We start from the raw sequence: 23,598 nt of genomic DNA, 5'->3' as shown, positions 1-23,598 counted from the left end.
ATTGATAGTTCGTTGGTTACTAGGTGGCCAAAGACACTAGGCCTAGGCGCGCACCCAAGGCGTAACCGCCTCATTTGTTGCCTAAACGCTTGAGACAAGCGAAAACACAATAATTTATAACAGCAAAAATAAAAATATGTATATCAGGTATTATAAGTTATTAATGTAAATAGCATACTACCAGTCTACAAATTCTAAGGTTTTAAAGTTGTTCATTTAGTATTTAGCATAGTATTGGCTTAATCTTGTGGTCAGTAGTTCTGTGTTTAGAAATGTCAAAAAGCGGATACAGGTAGGTATGCATGAATAATTAGGGCCGTAAACGGACCGAACAAAGTGCTCGTTTGTTAAGGAAATATTGTGTTCACTGATGCTTAATCGAACAAATATTTATGTTCATGTTCGTTTATTTAAAATTTAAACGAACATAACTGAACAAAGATAAACGAGCATATATGAACAAATTTTAATGAACACAAACAAACATAAACGAAAATACTTAAATGAACACACATTAACAAACATAAAACCTTCAGCTAGATGACTTATCCAGATAATATTTAATTACTAGTTTGAAGACCGTGTACTAAACGAGCAGTTCTTGAAAATACAATATTTAATAAATAATCAGTATACAAGAAACAATAAACCCGTTAAACACTATTAATACATTCGTTGTACAATAGTCTTTAAAACAGTTTTAAAGTAAAAGATAATTATAAATATAAAATGTTTGAAAAAAAAATATGAAGTAAATATTAAATTAACAAATTTTGAAGCATAAATTTTAAGAATTATAACTATTATTTTACTATTATAAATAAATTTGTTAAAATGGCTGAGGTTTAATGTAGAAGTGACATATGTCAAAACTTATAATCTTTTATCAGAGAGTATAGATATTAAATTAATACATAAACAAATATAAATAAACAAACATTCATGAACATAAATTAACGAAAACGAATGAAACATGTGTCCATGTTCGTTCGTTAACTTACGAAACTCTAAATATAAAAAATAAGAAAAAAATTGGAAGCCTTCTCTTATATCAGAGCCAGGTTTCGATCCTGGGACCTGTGGGTTATGGGCCCACCACGCTTCCGCTGCGCCACTCTGATTTGACGACAACAATCCATAACCATTTGTATATATAATAATATATCTATTTTAAACCATACAATGCAAGCATTAATAAGATTACACAAAATCTTGAACTGATAAGAGTTGTGTTTCACTGGTTCTTGACACACCACCACCAACAATGGCTACAATAATATCTTGTACACTAATCTTTTCACCTTCAAACACAAAATGCACAACCCATAAACTTGGGTCACAGTTCTTGGGTGTGAATAAAGGTTTAAGCTTTTGCAAACCCACTTCAAGATTTTTTGGTGGTATTAGTAATGGGTCAAGAACCACTTGTTGGTTTAAGTTTGGTAAGAATGGTGTTGATGCTGAAGGTGCTGGGATATATGGTAGTCAGTCTAGAGATGATTTTGATAGAGATGATGTTGAACAGGTACCAGTTTTGATTCATTATTTGTTTATAGGTTTATATTTGTTAAATATTTTATGTGAATTTTTGACTGTTTGTTGGCTGATATTAATAATCTTATTTAAGAAAATAGCTGACACCGGTCCCACTTTTTACATTAATTGTTTTATGATTTTCAAACATATGTTTTGAGGCTTTTGATGGAAGGAGAATACAAATCGATTGATGTAAACTTACCTCGAAACGGTGCTGGAAACGACTTGATTTTTGTTATATGGAAGTTTAAACACCCGAATTGAAGCACCATTTCGTCGTTTGGAGCACCTTTTGTGAGCGTATAACATATACGGCATATATGTTATACGGCGTGCAACTTACACGCTCACAAAAGGTGCTCCAAACAACGAAATGGTGCTTCAATTCGGGTGTTTAAACTTCCATATAACAAAAATCAAGCCGTTTCCAGCACCGTTTCGAGGTAAGTTTTACATCAATCAACTCGTATCCTCGTTCATCGGAGGTCCAATGAAAATAATTAGTGTGGAAAGTGGGACTGGTGGCAACAATTTTCAAAGATGGGATTATTATTGGTGTGAGCAGAAAACGATTCATAACCGAAAACCGACAGTTATGGTCAGGTGAATCTGATTAATCGACCCTTCGGTTACGGTTAACGTGTCTTCATTAACCGAAACTGAACTGAACTTTGTGTCTTTCCAATTTTTAATTGTTATGCCTTAGTTTCTAGCTTCTAGCATTTAAATTTATGCTGCAACAGTTTATAGCATAGCTTGGATACCCGACTCATAACCGATGGTTAACTTGTCATACGATTATGGTTATGGTTGATCAGTCTTCTACTCTTCCATAACACGACCCATGTATTTATTCGTGTCAAGTACATCAAACCGAACCGTAACTGTTAACCGAAAAAAATAACTGAAATTAAGCATGACTGACATAAGTACATAACCGAACGGTTATGGTTAGGTGAATTTGATTAACGGACCATTCAGATATGGTTACGGTTAACGTGTCTTCGTTAACCAACTTTAACCGAAATCGAACCTTACTTTTTGTCTTTCCAAATTTTATACCTCATGTTTAATATTTTAATCTTTTTTGTCTCAATTTCTAGCCTCAAATATTTTAGTTTATGCTGCAACTTTTTATAACATAGCTTGGAACTGGCATATTTTAGCTTTCGAAACTTCATAATTGAGCTTGAACGCCATAACCAAGCTTGGAAGTTGGAAACGGCATATTATATTATTTTAGCTTTCAAAACTTTATAATTGGGCTTGGAACAAAGGGAAAAAAATACATTGGACAATTAAACGAACCTAACCGAAAACGACCCATAACCAACGGTTTAAGGACTGTTCAGTTATTGTTATGGTTAAGGTTAAGCAATCTACCATAACCGAAAAAGCTCGGTTATGGTTATGCTTAAGCCCCAATAACCAAACCGAACCGACTTGGCATAATCAGTGTAATGTAGTGATAAGTAGAGGTAGCGAGTTGAGTGGGTTGACGGGTTAACTAATCAAACCCGTTTGAGTAAATTAGTCATACAGTCAACTGCAGTGTTTGGTAGGTTAACGGGTTTCAGGTTGGCTGGGTTGAACCGTTAAACCTGAACACGACCCATATATATTTATTCATGTCAAATACATCAAACCATGTAGCCCGAATATGACCCGCTTGGCACATTTTTATCTAAACGAGTCAAACAGGTTGGTTGTGTTGTGAATGAGTTGAAATCAAGTTGTAAACGCGTTGGTAGAATGGCAGGTGAACCCTTTAGTTAATTTGGGTTAAACATATCTACACAAGTTGTTTATTAAACGGGTTAGATATGATATGACAACACAAAATATTATTATTTTTGTGTCCTGTATTAGTAGGGGTGTGCGTGGTGCGGTTCGGTGCGGTTTTAGGCTAAAACCAAAACTTCGGTTTTTGGATTTTTTGAAACCATTTGGTTTCGGTTTTTTCGGTTCGGTTTCGGTTCTTTTGGTTTTTGGCATTTGAGCTTGAAAATTTGAGGCCGAAAAAAAAGTTAGCAAAAAATAATGAATTTAGGTATAAATAATTTTATTTATTGTTTAACTAATAGACTATTACATATTTGACCAAAAATATTTTAGTTACATATTTATTAAATTTCTTATAAATTACTTATAATAAAAAATAAAAATTTAAGAATTCGGTTCGGTTCGGTTTTTTCGGTTTTTATTACATGGAAAACCAAAACCGAACCGTTAGTTAGGTTTTTACAAAAACATAAAACCAAACCAAACCGAAAACCAAAACTTAGGTTTTTGGATTTTTTGAAACCGTTCGGTTTCGGTTTATTCGGTTCGGTTTCGGTTTTTTTGGTTTTTGCCATTTGAGCTTGAAAATTTGAGGCCGAAAAAAAAGTTAGCAAAAAATAATGAATTTAGGTATAAGTAATTTTATTTATTGTTAACTAATAGACTATTATATATTTGACCAAAAATATATTAGTTACATATTTATTAAATTCTTATAAATTACTTATAATAAAAAATTAAAAATTAAAAGTTTAGGAATTCGGTTCGGTTCAGTTTTTACGGTTTATTACATGGAAAACCAAAACTGAACCGTTAGGTTTTTACAAAAACAGAATACCAAACCGTCGGTTTTTGTTCCGGTTCGGTTTTTTCGGTTTGGATTTTTCGGTTTTTTCGGTTTCTTGCACACTCCTATGTATTAGTAGTTTAGTACATGCAAACTAAATACTTGTCTTGCTGCAGTACTTTAACTACATGGGCATGCTTGCTGTCGAAGGCACGTACGATAAAATGGAAGCTCTTTTACGCCAAAATATTCACCCCGTTGACATATTATTAATGATGGCCGCTTCAGAAGGCGATAAGCCCAAAATCGAGGAGTTGTTAAAAGCAGGAGCCAAGTATGATGTTAAAGATGCAGATGGAAAAACCGCACTTGATAAGGCCGTAAATGATGAAATCAAGAACTTCATTTCAAGTTATTCTGCTCAAAAAGCATGATTTTTGATCTTCAAGACTCAAAGATTGTTGTTATGTTATTGTTTTTTGGCAGAGTAGATTTATAATGAGATATATATAGCTCCCATTGTTGGTTTGAATTTGAGCCATATGTATGTGTTTTTTAAATGGAGATTATACTTTTGTAATTGTCTATTTCTAGTTTATGATCTAGTTTTATTATTTTTTATTGCAGTTGATGCATTTTTATGTGACATATTACCAAATAAATAAACAACTATTCAAGCTTGCAAAATTGTTAGTGATACATAATGATAAACTTATGATTTAATATACATTTAGACAACAAAATTTTGCAGGAAAGTTATGGGTATTTCATTCACTACTGTTTTTTTATAAAATTTTGAAATGTTGTTTGGGTGTCATATGACGTAAAACGTCTAGGGGTGGTGAATTTTGACTATGCATGGTCTTAGGGGATGTTTGGGATTCATTATGGGTCATCAGTGGCGGACCCAGAAAATTTTTTCATGAGGGGCGGAAGTTTTTATGATTTGTTTGACTATTGTTATGTAATAAATATTTCCGGTCATGTTATGGTTGAACCATATTAAAATAAGAAGTTAAGCAAACAGTTTAAAGTATGTCAAACATCACTCTTGATGCATAATCAGTAACATAACTAGAAACTTTTAATCGTAAAGTCGTAGTGTACAACTTTTTTTTGGATCACCGTATAATAATAAGTATTTTAGTGATACAAAATATAGATGAAGTAATAATGTAAAAAGAGTTTATAAAATAAAAATGTAAACATTTTTAATATTATTAAATACGCCAATAAAGTACAAATAAATATATAAAATGCAAATAGAATTTTAGGAAAATAATTATTGATAAATGCAATAAGACGGAAAGTTTTAGAAAACAATAAATAAAACAGAAAGTTTTAAAAAATTAAAGTAAAGAACGAATTATAGGAAAATAATAAAGAATTTGAAGTTTGACTTATAAAGTTGATTGCCAGCTTTTTGACAGACTTTCACCTAAAAGTTAAACATCTATATTCATTTATAAAATGCAGGTTTCTACACATCTTTATCGCCGGAAAATTTTTCCGGTCAAATAAAACTAAGTGTTTTCTTTTTCTCAATGCTTTCAAAAGTTTAAGGGGGTGTTTTCAAAACTTTAGGGGGGGGGGGGGGGGGCGCTCGGGATTTTCACGTATTTATAACACTAAAACTAGAAATTTTAAGGTGGGCAGCCGCCCCCCTTTCTTCCTTAATAGGTCCGCCCCTGGGTTATATGCCGCGTATTAAGGTATAGTTTGTCTTATATGGTGTACCATATACGCCGCGTATAGTGCTACACGCGGCTAACAAGGTACGACTGATAACCTAGGATTGCTTTTGACAGTCCTAGGTTGTCATATCATACCCTATACGCACCTTATAGTGCTATTGTGTATTTGAGCTCACCAGCTTCCCCTTTCTTCTCTTTATTATATATGATAACATAAATAACCACACATGCATTACCATCACCATCTGAGAAGCAAAAGCTAAAAAAACATTACCATAGTAATGTCAACTATAAAAAAACACAAAAAAAAAACATAATAAGACAAAAAAAATAAGTTTTTCTAAAATCCCGAGGTGTCTATAGAATTTCCATTCATTATTTCAACCTCCTTGTAACTAGTGTCATAGGTCATAAGCTACAAAAATGAACTTATGACTTATTCCTCTCACAACTTTTAATTTTGTCAGACTAACTTATGACTTTTTGAAAAAGTCAAAAGTCACAAGGTGGGCCTAAATAGAACAATGCTTAAGAATTTGAATATGCCAAAATTCATTGTCTGTCATTTAGAAAAAAAAAACAATGTTCCCATGAATATCATACAAAAACTGCTTTAAAATTTTCATTTTTACACTTACCACCCTTCAAGTTACACAATATCCATCACCTAGAATCCAAAACAGCTATATACACAATAATAATTTATCTTTGCAAACTCAGCTACTCTACATGAGCAAAACCAGCCATTCATTAAACCAGCAAAACTTCAGAATATCTATAGTAGTCCAAAAGTCCAATGAGAAGTCAACACAAGTCAAATACGCCACTTCGGGCTGGTTTCTACTTCGCGGAGTACCAGTTTTTGGCAAACTTTGCATCAACTGATAGCCCGACTTTTAGAATATTCTTTCCATCGAAAGGCTTCGACATGCAGTCAACAACTATTGCTTTCGCCACCTCAGCCGACTCCGTGGGCCCTTCCAGAATCACTTCATCGTGGACCTGAGTTCAAAATACCAACGTTACTTAACCCGTAAATAATTAAATAAGTTCGTTGATTATTATGACTTTGGAATATTAAAGAAAACCTGTAAAAGCAGTTTCCACCCAAGCTCTTGCAGCCGAGCGTTTTTTGATATTTCCAACATGGCGCACATCGCCACGTCAGCAGCACTACCCTGAGTTCATAATACTTATAATCAGAACATTTTTTATTTTTATTTTTTTTTAATAATTTTTTTATGATTTGTTGGTGGTGTCTTATATAATAAAAACATCCAAATGATTACAATGAAGTGGCAGGTAAACGAACCTGAACGGGTGTATTAATTGCAGCCCGCTCAATGTGGCCCCTATGTGATGGAGGGGCATTTTTTGTGGACGGGAAAGTACGGGCCCGGCCCAATAGTGTATAGACACATCCAATATTCCGGGCTTCTTGCCACCTAAGCACTTCTTCTCTGCCACTATACCATCTAGCAACCGTTTCTCTCGCTTCATTCACCGAAACCTGCAATCAAGAAAATATCATCATCATCATCATCGTACTCAGTATATCCCACCAATAGCAAAGCTATGGTAGGGTCTGAGGAGGGTAAGATGTAGACAGCCTTACCTCTACCCCATAGGGATAGAGAGGCTGCTTCCGGTGAGACCCCCGGCTCGATAGTAGTTTTGCATCAAGCCTTGGACATAAGGCACATAGAACTCAATCATCGGCTGATCGGTGCATGTACCCTTGTTTTTCGGCTATCAACGCCACCACATGATGCCTGAGCAATCAAGAAAATATAATTAAATAAAATAACAATAATAAAGACCATCTTTAAATCAGTTAAATAACTGTTTTTTTACCTTCCAGTCGCGTGCAAGACCAACTGCGGTTTTCCCATATGCAATGGAAAAGTTAAGCATTTTCGCTTTTCTTCTTTCGGAAGCATATACATCCTAAGAAGAGAAATAATTATGATAAAATGCACAAAATAATAATATAATTAGAAGTGTGACTAAGCCGAGCCGACACATAAGCTCTTTAAAATAAACGAACACGGGCTACATATACCAAGCTCGGGTAGAGGCTTGCAAGCCTAAACGAGCCTATTATTTATATGAATATAATGATTCTGTCTAATATAATAAATATGTATTATATAATAAAAATAATTATAATAAGAAAAAAACTAATCAATATACACTATGTAATATCTAAGACGTTATATAATTATATACAAGTAACTATAAATGTGTATAAATATAATAAGTAAATAACTACTAAATAATAAACAAGCGCAGCTCGAGTTTGAAAATTTTCACACGAGCGGAGCTCAAGCTCGGCTCGTTACACCCTTGATTATAATAAATTTATAAAATGTGACAAAGGCAATGTTTGGTTGTGAAATAAAAAACATTTAACACGATATTGAAATAATGCGATTATCATTTACCTTTAGGAGGGGAACGGGGGGATTTTCTTGACCGGGTTGAGGATGCCACTCAAGAAGAACCTCTTTATTGTCGATCGCATCACGAATGTAAGAATACATGTTCATTGCGGTTCTCGAATGAAAATCTCCACCCGCTTCAAATGCGTCCAGCATACTCTTACACTCAGCAAGATGTGCAAGAATCCTCAACTCCAACTACTCGCCACAAGGTACAAAAACAAATAATAAAAAAAGTCAATCTTTGTGGGACCCACCCATTGAATTAATATATAAAGTTCCTTTCTTTTACCTGCCCGTAATCAGCAACAATGAGAGACTTTCCCGGTGCTGCAACAAACGCTTGACGGATCTTGTATCGGTCTTTCTCTAAAGCAGGTTGATTCTGCAACCAAAGACATCAAGATTAGTAAAAATTGCAACTTTTGTATCTTTATCTTTTTGTTACTTCAATAAAAAATATTAATGTGTAAAAATGTCAAATTTTGCTATCAAGATTTGTAAAACCAGCAACTTTTGTTGACTAGGATAAAAAGGGCAGCCCGACTCGACGAGTTTGATCTAGCCCGTTTAAAAATAAAAGACAGCCCAAATCAACCGATTCATAAATAAACGGGCCAAAACCGCCACCTCTAAATATTAGCACCAACCCATGTATCTAAACTAAAGGTGGGCAAATAAACTGGTTAACTGAACTGACCCGAAAACTAAACCGAAACTGAACCGGTTTCGAAACCTATTATCTGGAAACCAGTTTGGAACCGACTGAAATCGTCGGTTTGGAACCGGTTTGTAACTTTCTCCCTCAAAACCGGTTCCAAACCGGTTAACCGAACCGAAACCGGGCAAAACCCGAACTGAAACCGATCAAAACCCGAACCTAAACCGATCGTAACCTGGTCAAGAAACCGGTTTCAACCCGAACCGAGACTGATGATAAGCCGGTTTTGACTTTTGTTGACCAAACCGAACCTGTTTCAACCCAAACTGGTTGAGTTTTAAACCGTTTTGTGCACCTCTAGTCTAAACATTAAGAAAACCACATACAATGTTAATATTACTAAATCAAGCATCAAGTAAACCTGAAGATTTGGTCTTCTAGCTGATAATCTTCCGGTTTCCGTGTTGATATTCAGTGAACAATGAATACGCCCGTTTTTACCAGAGATATGGCTACCCTGTAATGAAAAAAATTAAGATAAACCAATATCCATGTCAGCAAGCATTTATACTTAATCTTAAGCAAAAAAAAATAAAAAAATCCATTACCTGTAAAGGCAGGATGAAGTTGGATATCAAAGAATCAATAGAACAAACTTCACATAATGCAGCAATTGCGTGGCACGCTTCATGTCCTGCCGACCCCCCTCCAAACGCTAAATAAGCAGTACCATAATCCGAATTATTGGTAACAACTTTACTCTTGGTCTCTGCCACCTCAGCATCATCATCCATGTCATCATCCTTTTCCTCCACGTCATCGTCAATAAAATCATAGTCCATCGATACCTTCCCTGCAGGAGTCTTCAAGGCTTTTCCGCTAGTTGAAGGCCAAGGCCAGCCGGATGCAGTGTACGTTTCAGCTTGTAAACCGGAAACAATTGCTTTAATTTGATTTTTCGAAACTTAGTGGCGACTTTTTTGCCTTCTTCGATTATATTATCAACATTTGGAACTTTGAATTCCTTCTCCAATGGTAGAGACTGGCTCGGATCTTTGCTGCATAACATAATATCAAATAAAAAATAAATCCATCAACGGTATAATATTATGTTTCTGACTTTAAAATTTTGGCTAAAAAGAAAAGGTTAGCTTAAAAGAAAGCGGGTCAAAAGTCATCCAAGTATAAAACTTTCTGAATCATGTTATTCAAAAAAAAAGACTGCAGTTGTAATTTTTAATATTCAAATTTGACACATTCAAAATTTATACAAAATTTAAACCTCGGGGGGGGGGGGGGGGGGATGTTACGAGTCGATGCAACCTGGCCCGTTAAGAACAGCAAGTGGAAAGCTTTTACAAACTCATTTATTGACAAAACTACCCTTTACCAAAAACATTACACTTTCTTTCCATACCATACATGTAATCGTTAAACTGTCTTATAAGTCTTTCTTTCTATTCGGGTTCTGTTTTGACTCAACAGTTCAAATGGGTAATAAATGTTGGTTAAAAAGAAATGGGTATTTTATTTTTCTAAACATATTTGACTCTATATTTACAAAAACCTTTAATATTCAACAAGAAAGCGGTCGGGTCAACGCAACTGTCAAGAATGCCCGTTTTTAAAAAGATGTTTACCTATTTTCAATCCCGCCAAAAAACAGCTTGCGTAACTGTGTATCACTACCGACATTCATAAACATAGCATCCGGACACAATTTAGAAGCCCAATTACGAAACCGATCCACAGCTATTTGTTGGTCAACTAGCATCCCTTCGGTTTCCATTTTCACCAAAAGCTCACCAAACGGGCGCCAATATTGTTCATAAAAATCAAACAAATTTCCCTTCGTGACCCCGTTAAAATTCCACACTCGATTCGATAACTTAATTTTCAATCTTTCATAAAGCTTGAGAGTGCTTATAGAATCCAAAGCCGAATAACAAACCCACGGTTCCCGTTCTACCCTTTGAAGCTCTTCAACCGGAAGTATAATTACAATTTTGCCCTCCTTGCCATCTTCTTTTAGCTTTTTTCTACCAAATATGGTTTTCATCGACACTTTACCGATTAACTCTTCGTTAGGACCTAAAGTAGCACCCGACATGATACCTTTTGAATCACTTGTAAGTGCTTCTAGAGAGTAACCGCCCGACATTCTTCTCGAAGAATCCCATAACCGAGCCATGTGCATTGTGTCGGCATGAAAGCCCGAAAGCTTAATCCCATAATTCTCTATAATATGGTTATCAAAGCTATAGTTATGCCAAACCTACATATAACGAAACACCTTTTTAACTATCATGAAGTAAAAAATTTAAGTTAAAAAAAAACTTTAATAACCTTTTTAATGCCGGGATCTTCAAAAAAAGGTGAAAATATATCCAACATATCTTTGCCACCGCCATCTAAAACATCAACCCAAATACAAGATTTTCCATTTCCAAAGTCGGCTTCGTGTCCACAATAAATGCTGAAGCATATAACTTCTCCATGATCGACAGGTGTTTCTTGTTTCACATCGATTGCAGCCACCTGATAATTATCAACACAAATGTTTTAACTTTTAAGAACATATGTAAGCAAATAACTTATAAAAGTATGCATAACTCAGTATCACAAGCATAAACAAGATGACGGTACTGAGTAGTGAGTTTCTTGACCACATCTTTTGCTGTGATGATGTCATCAACTACAAGAACCTTGTCATAAATGCTCGTAAGCCTCTTTTGTAAATGAGTCGAGTCCTTGGAATCTATAGGTACGATATACGTTTCGTTAAACTCGTCACATTGCAAGTCTTTTTCGTGGACACCGTTCACAGGTGTATCTTCTGAAAACTTTGACTTTGACTCTGACTCTGGATTTTTTTGGTTGACTTTAGGTGCTGATGGGGCTGACTTTTTTGGAGTCGGGTATCCATTAGTCGGTTGACTTTGAAACTTCTCATATCCATTCACGAGCGCTGTTTCGTGTTTACACGGCTCGGTTATGTTTGAGTCTGCATACTGAACTTTAGGCACGGGTGTCTTTTCTAAACGCCTCAACTTTGACATTGGATAAATTTGGTTGACTTTAGGTGATGAGCGGGTTGACTCTCTTGATGACGGACTTTCGAGTTTCTCATATCCATTCCCTAATTCTATCTCGGGTTCACAAGGCTTGGTTATGTTTGAGCGTGCGTACCGAACATTACGCACGGGTGTATCTTCAGAAATTTTTGACACTGGATAACTTTGGTTGACTTTAGGTGATGAAAAAGTTGACTTTCTTGATGGTTGACTTTGGGAATTTTCAAATCCATTCCTGATATCTGTCTCATGGTTATAGAGTTCGGTTATGACTGATTCCGCATGACCGTTAGGCACGTAAACATTCGATTTATTAGAAGAAAGCGAGTCTCTTTTAGAAACTCTTAACGCCATCGTTGCTTGATTCCACGTTAGCGGTTCGGAATCTTTCTCTTTTAACGGGGTTTGTGGACGAGAGTCCATGACAGGAGCGATGTGTGGATTTACAGGCCCCAAGATTCTATCTTTATCGCTACGTAGCACCATCCTTGCATACGAATTCCTTCCACTTGATTCTAAATGGAGCCTAAAGTCAGCACATGATGGATTACGTTTCATGTTAAAATATCTTTGACTTTCAGCAAATAACATGGTACAGATAGAAGACCGTGAGTTATATCCAAATGGGCTAAAAACCATGGCGATGTTGCAAAAGCGGTCTTTTTTATCATGCGGATCATGAATTCGCCACCTGAAAATAAATAATAAGGAAACAGATAATTATCCAAACACTCAAAACAGATAATTATCTAATTAGGGTGCAAACAAGTTGAGCCGCTCGCGAGCTATTCGAAATCAAAGTAAGTTTTAACTTGTTTGGACTTCTTTGTGTTAATTTCACACTGCACAGCTGAGCTCGAGCTGAGCTTTGACTCGTTTAAGATTCTGAACACGAGCTCGAGTCAAGTTTAGGCTCGTTAGATTTTTCCTCAAAATATATAAAATATTTAAAAATGGATATAAATTAATAAAAAAAATATGTTTGTATACCTGTGGTTTGTTGCTTCCATCTATTTATATACAAATCTGAAACCTTTAACAAAATACATCATTTGAATCCTAATTGCACGCCTACTACGAACACGAACATGTTCGTTTTTTAAACGAATGAACATGAACACATATATTTGTTCGATTAAGTGTTCGTGTTCATTAAAAGTTAAATGAACGAACACGAACATGCCTTGTTCGTGTTTGTTCGGTCCGTTTACAGGCCTAAAAAAGAAGATAGCAGCAGTTGACTTTCCATAATAGTCAAACTGTGTTTACAAGATTCAAATAGAAGAATTATTTATATTTATAAAAAGGAGGTGATAATGAATCTATGATCTAATTTGAACACAATTTGAAAGCACATAAATGTTATTTAAGATTCACATGTTCATATATCAACAGTTGACCATTGGTCAAACTATTGAATTATTGATCTAATTGCCCGTTCAAAACATCTACCAAAGTGTTAAAGTTCAGATTTTTTTGACTTGAACATAAACGTAACCGATATATTGCAGCAACAGTTGCTGCATTATTGATCAAACATCTACCAACATTATATCTTGAATCTATATTGCAGCAGATTGCAATATATACTGCAGCCGATCATATATTACCGTGTATCGAAGAATATGATTCTGATATGAAATTTTGGGAAGACGAGTCTAATATGTTTATACCATGTATTTTTCTGACGGGCTTAATTTTTTAACTTGGTCTTTTATAAAAATTTGGATCATTTTTATTGGAATAGACGAAAAACCCCTCCCGTGGAGAACGGTTTTATTTAACTCTGGAAACTTGTATACAAATGGTTACGATTGAAATCAGTAGGTATTCAAAGTGTTAAAGGTTTCGAATTTGTATACAAATAGATGAAAGCAACAAACCACAAGTATTTGAAGACTTTTTTCTAAATTAAATAACAACTAATAAACAAGTTAAGCCCGAGCGGAGCTCAAACTTTAAAAATAGAAAAAGAGCTCGAAACACACTATGCTTGAGCTCTCGTAAGTCAAAACGAGCCGAGCTCGAGCTTTAGAAAAAGAGCTCGAAACGAACTAAGCTCAAGCTCTCCCACTCGAGCTGCCCCTATATCTAATTACCCCAACTTTTAACTAATTTTATTCACATATCACATAACCAATTAAAAATACCAAAAGTCACAAAATCTTTCAAAAATTAATTTTATTCACATTCATCAAATAATCATATTTCTCTTTCTTCCAGCAACTTCTTAACTTAACTAGTAAGGCTATCTGTACTGGGGCGACAAAATGGCCAAATTGGGCGATAATCGAGTGGCAACACCCCCCCCCCCCAGCGAGCGATATGTCGGGCGACAAAATGGCCAAATTGGGCGATAATCGGGTGGCAACCCCCCCCCCACCCCACCCCACCCCCCAAACGCTATCTTACTTTAGTCATACCACTACCACTTTCAAAACTCCAAAAGTCACAAAATCTATGAAAAAATAATCTTATTCACAGTGAAAAACTAGCAACTACTAATATGATTATTTGAACTAAAAAAAATCATATTCATAGTCATAACCGCTTTCACCCAAAATTAACCATAACCCACAAATGTCACTTTTATTTCCAACCAAAAAAAAAAAACTACAAACCTTTGAAGGGTATTACTTAGGCATGTTCAAAACGGTTTGGGACTAGGAACCGGAACCGGTTCCTAACCGGTTCCTATATTCAAAACCCCCTTTTAAACCGGTTTCAGGCTCGAACCGGTTAGGGAACCGAACCGGTTCTCCCACCCTCGGACCCCTAACCTATCTAACCGGTTCTTACCGGTTCCTGTACCGTAACCGGTTACAGTGTAAAAAATTTATTTTTTTTCGTTTTTCGTTTGCGATTTGGATTCTAAACTACGATTTGTATTTGTATAACATGAAAAATAAAAAAAACAATTAACATATATATATGAATATAGAAGAAGAGAAAACAAGAGATTAGATAACTCAAAACGTTATAATAGCGTTTTTTTGTATTTTTTTGCGTTCGGGTTTGCGTTTTGAGTGTTGTGATGAACCCATGACACCAAATACCTATTTATACTAGTAGTGGGGTGCTTGGGGAGCAAAAAAACGGCCAAAAAACGATTTCCAACGGCTATATTCGATCCAACGGCTAGAACCGGTTAGGAACCGGTTCCGGATGGTTCGGTTCCAGAACCGGTTCCGGTTCCTACCCGCCCCCACTCAGAAATGCGAGAACCGGTCACGGATCATCGGGTTGAATCAGATAGGGTCCGGTTCCTAAAAAAACGGGTAGGAACCGGTTCGGGTCCGGTTCGGGTCCACCGGTTCAGTTCCAGGAAACGGTTTCGTTGAACATCTCTAGTACTATTACTGGAATGAGTAGAGCTAGGGGTTGACTGACAAAGCCGTAAACATGTAGGTGGTTTCTTGAAACTACTAGCGGTGGGTGTAGTAAACATAAACACCATTGTTGACCCTTTAAACCGAAGCCCTGTAAGGCCAAGCTTCTTGGTAACAGCAGCCGTCTTGATAAGCTCTTGTGGAAGGTAAAGTTAGGGTTTTTATGGGGTTTTATTGTCAAAACCCCATGCGGGTATCACTTAATCCTTAAACCCTTGATGGGTTTGGTGCATAATCTTGATTTCTTGATGTTGTGAACAAAGACCACAATTTGTTTGTCTTTATGTTTGGTGGATGGATAAGATATAGTTTCACTCCCTTGAGTATTGGGCGTGTTTCATTTCACTCCCTTTGTATATTAATATTTGCGGTGGACGAAATTAACTTAAATATTGTCGGTGTGAATGAAATTAACTTAAATCTTGTCAGTGTGAACGGATTAAAAATAAATATTGTCGGTGTGAACGAGATTTCAACTTATAAGAACAAAGCCAAAATATCGTCTTCTTGGTACAAATTTGGTCGTCTGAAATGCGTCATGGAAGACGGAATTTAAAGATACATTTTTCAATGTTTTTAGAATTTGGACAGATAAGTTAGGAAACATAAAAAAACCGTCTATGAAGACTGCTTTTGAGATAAATATTTAGTGAGAAAAATGTGGACGGGTCTCACAATATTTTCAAAAATTTAGTCGGATTTTCAGAAATTCTTACACGTGTCAAAATACAATTGGTTTAAAAATCTGGTTGGATCTTATTCCAATGTGTTGTCTCAGTCCAAATTATGTGGGCTATTTTGGGAATATTGGAGAATTTAGGGCTAAAACACATTTTCTCTCTAACTTAAAAGGCTATATTTAGAATTTTCCCTTATTATTTTATGAAGGAGAGTGTTGGTTTGGTTGGGGATTTTTTATTTATTATTTCAGTTATGGGTGCAAATGAGTCGAGCTCGAGGCTCAAATAAAACTCGTTTGGTTTTTGAGACGGAGTTTGAGTCTTGTGTATTATTAAGTTTTCTCTCTTTTGTCCTTTTATGTATTAGCAGCACCAGTGTTTTGAAACCCAGCCCGGCCCGGCCGGTCGGACTGGTCCGACCGGGACCCGGCATCTATACCGGGTCGGGTCATGGTATTTGAACCCGGACGGTTTTAACGGTTCACAGTCGAACCGGACCCGGTGAACTGTCGGGTGAACCGGTAAATCCATTTTTTTTATTTTTTATTTAGTTTTTAATTGAAAAAAAATCAAAATCTAGACTCAAACCATAAATCGCAGCTTCATCTACAACTGGGTTATCATCGTCACTCTTTTAAAGCATTCAATTCATCATCTATCGGATTGGTGGTAGAAGATGCCCAGATCAAGATCTGTGAGACAAAATGGAAAAAAAAAAGAAGAAGAAAAAGATACGAGCTATATTAGTGCCGGATCTAATTGGTTATTTGGTTGCGATCAGAATATTAGTTTTGTGTTGATGGACCAGGGAGGAGAGAGGAAGACGACGGCTGCATATGCTCTCAAATTAGGGTTATTTTAATATTTATTTTGTTAAAAAATCATACAAATATTACCTTCTATCCATTTTATTTTTCAATTACATATATAATCCTTCAAAATTTTAATAAATATTACATAATCCATAAACATGAATTATAATATATATAAAAAATAAATATATTATCTATGACGTTATCCGGGTCAAATACCGGTCTGCCCTTCCGGGCCGGTCCGACCTTGGACCCGATAAGTCGTCCGAATCAACTTTCTGGCCGGGTTTGAAAACATTGAGCAGCACACTTTATAGCTGAGTGTGAGAGTGTGAGCCGGACATTGGTTTATTTAAGGTACTACATGAGTTGAAGCTGAGTTTAGACATGTCTATGATTTTTCAAAGAATATATAGAAATAAGTAAAAGTTAAAGGTAATGACTTAATCCTTAAACACATATTGTTATGCTATAATTATCTTGGATTCTTGATTCTTAATGTTGTCAACAAACACCACAATTTGTCTGTTATGTTTAGTGGGTGGATAAGATCCACTTTCACTCCCTTGAGTATTGGGTGTGTTGCATTTCACCCCCTTTATAAATATTAATATATTTATTTGTGGTGGAGGGTGGTGGTTGGGGTTTATTTATTTTATAACTTAAGTCGTTGCTTTATGTTGTTATAATAAAGAACAATTCACCTTTTTATATATAGTTATGATATACAATGATTAAGGTTGTTTAATAATCTATTAATGATTTGTGAACCGAAAATGAAATGAGAAGTAAAAAGTTACTCATTTATGTATTTATGATATACAATAATGATATACAATAATTACATGACATGCTAGTTATTAGTTCCCGTTTATGTATTTTATTGAATCTCAAAACTTAACAAGTTACTCAATTTTTATTTTTAGGGACAACAAAGCCCGGGTACCCAGTACTCCTATTAGCAAAAAGTCCTCATAGAGGTACACAAATCGGGTTTTTCTAATATCAGTTATGGGTATAAGACCGGATTCGGGTATGACCAAGTATCGGAAAATCAGGTATTGGCAATACCCGTGTCGAGTTTGGTTCGGGTCTGGGTATTGACTCTAAAACCATACTTTATGCACTATGTTCGGGTCAGGTATAGAGCCTGGTATTCTAAAACTAGTATTTGAGTACCCTATTTCGAGGTATTGAAAAACCCTACATTCGGGTTTTTTCCGGGTATAGATTGGGTTTTCTACGGGCTGTACTTTTTTGGGGTACTTTTGTGGTATTTTTCAGGTATAGATCTTGTATTTGAAAGGACTGATTTCGGGTGTTGGAAAAACCCGATTTCGGGTATGGAATCAGTTTTAGTTTTCAGGTGTTACCAAGTACAAATCAGGTGCGATTCTGGGTACGTGTTTTGGTACTGAAATGCATACCCTATCCGAACCCTACGATTAGGGTCGGGTATGGGTTCGGGTAGTAAAAGCCGGTTATAAAAAACAGGTTCTTAGTTTTCGGGTTCGGTTTTTTGTGCACCTCTAAGATCCCACGCTCATGATCACAAATAGCAATGGTGACCCGGTCCGCCACCAATTTAAGGGAAACCTACCATTTGAAGACCCATTAAGGTAAAATCGTTGGTTCGCGCATGACTTTTGTCACAAACAAGATTCTAACCATCGATCTTCCCTAGAAAAGTCACTGGCTCCACTAGAGCATTGTCATATTGAAAACGAGTTACTCAAGAATTTATAAAATATAAATATAATCATCGATGTTTGGATTATAAGTATTTAGCAATAACTAAATAGTATTGAACTATAATCATTATACGGATAGTTACTTAATGAAATATGTTAATTTATTATATCACTAAGTTATAAACTCATATATTACATAGATTGAATGAAAATAAATCTTAAATGGTTAGCATCTCGTAATGAAGATCTAGAAAATCCTTAAATTTTGAATGATTTGTTATGAATAAGAAGGAAAACAAAGTTAGTTCAATTTGATTTTTAAGTCACGCTAATGTATAGCTAAAGAAAAATTTATTTATCTAAATTTAATTATCACAGGAATAATAAGTTTGGCTCACGAAATTGAGAGACGTGACACAATCATTTACTGATTTACTCATTTATTAGGTATAGATTTAAATTAATTTATTCAACTAGTAGAAAGTTTATTAGGTATATAATTTCACAAGTGAACAAAGTATGCTTATATTTTTCAAAAAGGTTACAGTTTCAAACCCGCAATGATTTGGGTCAACAAAAATCAAAACTAATTTTTACTCAAAAATGTTCCGTTTTCCAAGTAGAAAAGGACTAGCTCAGTTCCAAAATGGTTACGGCTTTTTATCGGTCTACTTTAGTTTTATCCATTTCTAAACGGGTGTCAACGGACGAGTACTCAACCTTGCTTCAACTCCATGGTTTGGGTTGAAACAGGTTCCGGATCTTGTCAAACCGGTTTCGACCGGAACTGATTTTTACTTTTACACCCCTTGACTTAGGTTGGTTGGTAAGGTGGGCCTTGGCCCAATAAAGGGTCATGGGCCGTATCTAATTTTTATACCAAATAGTTCATTACTATAGAAAATAGAAACTACTATAGCAGTGGCGAAGCTTGGACTAAGACACCGAGGGGGTCGGACTCAAAATGTATAAAAAATTTCACAAATAAAGACGGACGGGCTCAAATTTTTGGGCAAAAACGGCTAAATTAACACTACGTATAAAAAATTTCGCCCGAAAACGGCTAAAATTTCCACTACGTATAAAAATTTCGACCGAAAACGCTAAATTTACACTACGTATAAAAAATTCTGCTCGAAAACGGCTAAATTTACACTATGTATTAAAAATTTCGACCGAAAGCGGCTAAATTTTACACTACATATAAAAAATTTCGACCGAAAACGGCTAAATTTTACACTACGTATAAAAATTTCGGCCGAAAACGACTAAATTTACACTACGTATAAAAATTTTTGGACGAAAACGGGTAAATTTACACTGCTGCGTAAAAAAACAGGGGGGTCGGGGCCACCCCGGGCCCTTGAGAACCTTCGCCACTGTACTGTAGGACTCACTAGAGGTGTACAAAAAAACCGGTTTGGGACCGGTTTTAGGCAAACCGAATCGAACCGGTTTCACCCAAACCGGTTTCCAAACCGACCCAAACTGTCGGTTTCAGGACCGGTTCCCCTTCAAATCTATCAAACCGGTTTTAAAACCGAACTGGTTTGAGAAAAACCGGTCAACCCGGTTTATAAACCGGACCGAACTGGTGTGACCAGGCCTACCTATCTTGCTTCGAAACCGGTTTATAAACCGAACCGATTTGAGTCAAACCGGTTTTGACTGGCCGTTGACCAAACCGGTTCGGTTTATAAACCGATTCGGTTTGGGTTTTAAACTGGTTTTGTACACCTCTAGGACTCACTAGGAGTACCAATGATCTATAGAATCTTGATGGTTTTTGCTGCCAATGAATTATGCTCATGAGAATATCACTCGCCCGTTCTATTTTATTAAAAGATAGTGTTTGCATCGCTACAGAAGACAAACGGGGTCATAACAGCATTCATATAACATGCGGTACATAACATTAATATTCATGATCCGTTAGACACAACTAAGCAGAGAAATATATTGTGATTGAGCTAAGCTAAATATATATGTATATATAGAAAAAAAATATTGTGTAGATAATGTAATGTATTTCACTAACTAAGAAGCAGGAATCAAATCTTTATTTATAGAGACAGTAAGTGGAGTGCAAGTGTAACATGTATCTTTTCATGGTAACAAATAACTAATGCAATTAACAATGTTATATACTTCTTATTTATGAATTTGAATCATAACAAGAACAATATATAACAACTATCATGGCAAATAAGTTCCCGGAGATTCTTCCACCTCCTCAGTCCAATCGGAGTTTGGAGCGAACCGTGGCCGTAGACCGAGCTTGAAATATAGCACCATTTCTAGAGCCTCAAACACCTTATTTTCATCCAAAAACCTATTCCAAACCCCACTCACAATGCAATAATTATTATTATACGGTTGTTGATGGTGGGCCCCGTGTTGTGACCGGGACACCAACACGCCCGCTTCTTGCAAAGCCACCACAACCACGGGTAGCTTGCTCTTAGTTCCATGCTTGGCATGGAACTGCTGGCTAAACATAATGCACCCACTAGCCATCCCCACAAACCCCATTACTACCGGTTGATCATGGAAAACCAGATCAATCGGTAGCACAACGTAAGTAATTACACGCGATAACGCATGTAAATTATTCGCAAACTGACGTTTGGTGATCGTCCAGGGCCATTTATGATGCATCAATTTGCGAACCAAACACTGGAGTCGAGGCATCACCGTAATTATCAATCCCCCAATTGTATACACTGGACCCAAGGTCCGCAAACAAGTAGCCAATGAGGCCAAATAAAACAGGCTCCAACCATATATGTGAGTCATATGACCCAATGATTGTGCTCGCTAGGGAAGCGAGCACAGTACCACACCCCGAGGCCACCCATGCACGGTTGGACCAAGTTGATTTAAGACTTGGGTCATCTGTCCTTGGGGAGTAATGGGTGGTGTGGTGTTGATAACTAGTGGCTAGGGTTTTGGTCTTGTGTTTATTTGAGTCGTGACGACACAATAGACAAGATGGTCGTGGCGGAAGCTGTGGTGGTGATGGTGGCGGATGGCGGTGGCATAGTGGTGGTGGTGGCGGGATAAGATGGACATTATTTGGGTATGGGTTGGTATAACAATAATATTATGTATAAATATATTATGTATATATGTAGATAATAATATTGATTGGTGTTGATTGTAAGTCTACGTGGAATTATGGGTGTCGTAGAGAATTGGTGACAGTTTGTGGTATATAACATAAGTTTAATTTTGTAGTATATATACATATTTCGTGGAGAATATGACTTTAGAGGTTATTGTGGACAGGAAAATTATAATAAGTCTTTATATGTATAAAAGCAAGAGGTTGCATTTGGTTGGAAATTGGAATATGATTTAAATGGAATAGACTAGAAAAGGTCGAAAATAACGGAATTGAAATAGTTTATTAATATTGTTATTGAAAAATATGTTATAGGAAAAAACAAGTCGAGCTGAGCTCGTTTAATTTATGCGGAGCTTAAGTTCAAGCTCGGCTCATTTTGAGCTCTATTTTCAAAGGTCTAGCTTGGCTCGTGATTGGATTTTCAAGCTCGGGTTCTGGTCGTTTACTATTTATTAATTATTTATTTATATATTTTTCCATTTACAAGTTTAAGTATAAAATAATATATATTATTTAGTTATTTTTATTTATTTTTTCTTAATGTTATATATACTATTAGTGATTATTAAATTTATATTTGAAAAAATAAATAAATGACAGGCTCGTGAGCCGGCTCGAGCTTGATAAGAAAAACTCGGGCTCCTTTCCTATACGAGCTTACTTTTAGGCTCGAGCTCGGGCTCGATCGAGCCTTTTCACGAGCAACTCGTGAGCGGCTTGGCTTGTTTAACTATTTTTGATGCATTTTATATTTTATGGAGAGAATATTTTTCACCAATGTCGTAGTAACCGCATATATCAAATAAAACGTAATAGGTGAAATTCGACAAACACAAATAACAATGAAAGGAAAAATTACAAGTTTACAATTAACTAATTAACTGCATAGCATGAAAAATCAAATAGAATTAGTTATTATTATTATTATTATTATTATTATTATTATTATTATTCATGGCGAAGAAAGTAGCAGGTTCAGAAACTACTCATTAAACCATTGATATATAGTTCTAATATGTATAGCCACTCATAATAATAATAATAATAAAACATGATCAAAAGAAACATATTTAAAAACTGAATTCATCATGTAAACAAGTAAATCAAACCAATATATGATGCTACTCTTGTGTTCTTGATCTCAACCTTTGCACTAATATGTTGAATGCTTGTCGTACTGTGGTTGTTGAAATGCTTGTTCTACTAACTAGTTTATTCCCTATTTATATCGTCTTCTTGCAAACCGACTTTGAAATTGTGGCACGTTATTGTTATGACTTAATGTGGACAACTATCCAAACAAACATTCATGCATTTGTTGTTGTTATTAGTGTTTAAATATTTTCATCATTTAAACATTATAATCATTTACTCAACCCTATCGCCCCGTAAGTATCATCGCCCCGTAAGTAGCTATAGCACTCGCAATAACAAACGTCACCCGATGATGAAAATGGCCTCTGAAGCTGCATTATATATAAAAACAAGGAAACTTTAAATATATAGTAATTATGACTTGAAAATAAATAATACAAACACTTGTTTCGTACCTCGGCTCTTTCTTCCGTATCTCCTTCAAGCATCTGTTCAAGTCATTCGACCTGCTTGAGGCACAACATTTCACACGCTTCGACATGTTCTTCTTCCCCACAAGTGTGTCATTGAGTTTGTCAATCAACATAGACACCATCATATCCATAGTCTGTTATTGAAGCTTCTGATTGATATACGCTTCGAGAATCTACTCAAGCGCGTCTAGGTACAGATGGCTAGTGTCGTTTACCGGCACCTTTGGATGTAGTTGGTGGGGCTCCGACTCAAAGTCATTTACAAATGCCATCGTTTCTTTTAAATAATCCAAATTGCAAACTACTTTTCTTTTAAATAAACAAACACTTAGAACAATAATACACCGTTGTAACAA

At 35.7% G+C, this 23,598-nt stretch overlaps 1 protein-coding gene and 2 pseudogenes across 2 annotated transcripts; 1 reads left to right on the top strand and 2 right to left on the bottom strand.

The window, feature by feature from the left end:
* The first annotated feature begins 1,210 nt into the window (after positions 1–1,210).
* On the top strand, positions 1,211–4,668 carry LOC143635873 (protein LHCP TRANSLOCATION DEFECT-like). The gene is made up of 2 exons (XM_077103597.1): positions 1,211–1,525; positions 4,282–4,668. Exons 1-2 carry the CDS (start codon positions 1,265–1,267, stop codon positions 4,537–4,539), a joined length of 519 nt encoding a protein of 172 aa, XP_076959712.1. The 5' UTR covers positions 1,211–1,264; the 3' UTR covers positions 4,540–4,668.
* Positions 4,669–6,372: 1,704 nt separating this feature from the next.
* On the bottom strand, positions 6,373–15,782 carry LOC143635855 (DNA polymerase I B, chloroplastic/mitochondrial-like; annotated as a pseudogene). The gene is made up of 13 exons (XR_013154134.1): positions 15,287–15,782; positions 14,597–14,611; positions 11,496–12,666; positions 11,248–11,439; positions 10,542–11,176; positions 9,510–9,959; positions 9,323–9,418; positions 8,533–8,625; positions 8,244–8,438; positions 7,654–7,746; positions 7,112–7,309; positions 6,888–6,977; positions 6,373–6,801 (listed from the first exon to the last, which is right to left on the bottom strand). The product of XR_013154134.1 is annotated as a DNA polymerase I B, chloroplastic/mitochondrial-like (transcript).
* Positions 15,783–20,743: 4,961 nt separating this feature from the next.
* On the bottom strand, positions 20,744–23,373 carry LOC143635854 (fatty acid desaturase 4-like 2, chloroplastic pseudogene; annotated as a pseudogene).
* Positions 23,374–23,598: the final 225 nt, after the last annotated feature.

This window comes from Bidens hawaiensis, unplaced genomic scaffold, assembly GCF_021521415.1.
Source record: "Bidens hawaiensis isolate Kalapana, Puna unplaced genomic scaffold, B.hawaiensis_p1.1 tig00007737_1, whole genome shotgun sequence".
Taxonomy (NCBI): Eukaryota; Viridiplantae; Streptophyta; class Magnoliopsida; order Asterales; family Asteraceae; genus Bidens; species Bidens hawaiensis.
The sequence above is the reverse complement of the archived record's forward strand: the minus strand, read 5'-3'. Positions and strand labels throughout refer to the sequence as shown.

What these genes read in the sequence shown, in the direction of transcription:
- LOC143635873 (XM_077103597.1), top strand. Translation starts at nt 1,265, where the DNA reads ATGGCTACAATAATATCTTGTACACTAATCTTTTCACCTTCAAACACA. An exon ending in ATAGAGATGATGTTGAACAG is followed by an intron (nt 1,526 to 4,281) that starts GTACCAGTTTTG and finishes GTCTTGCTGCAG; the next exon opens with TACTTTAACTACATGGGCAT.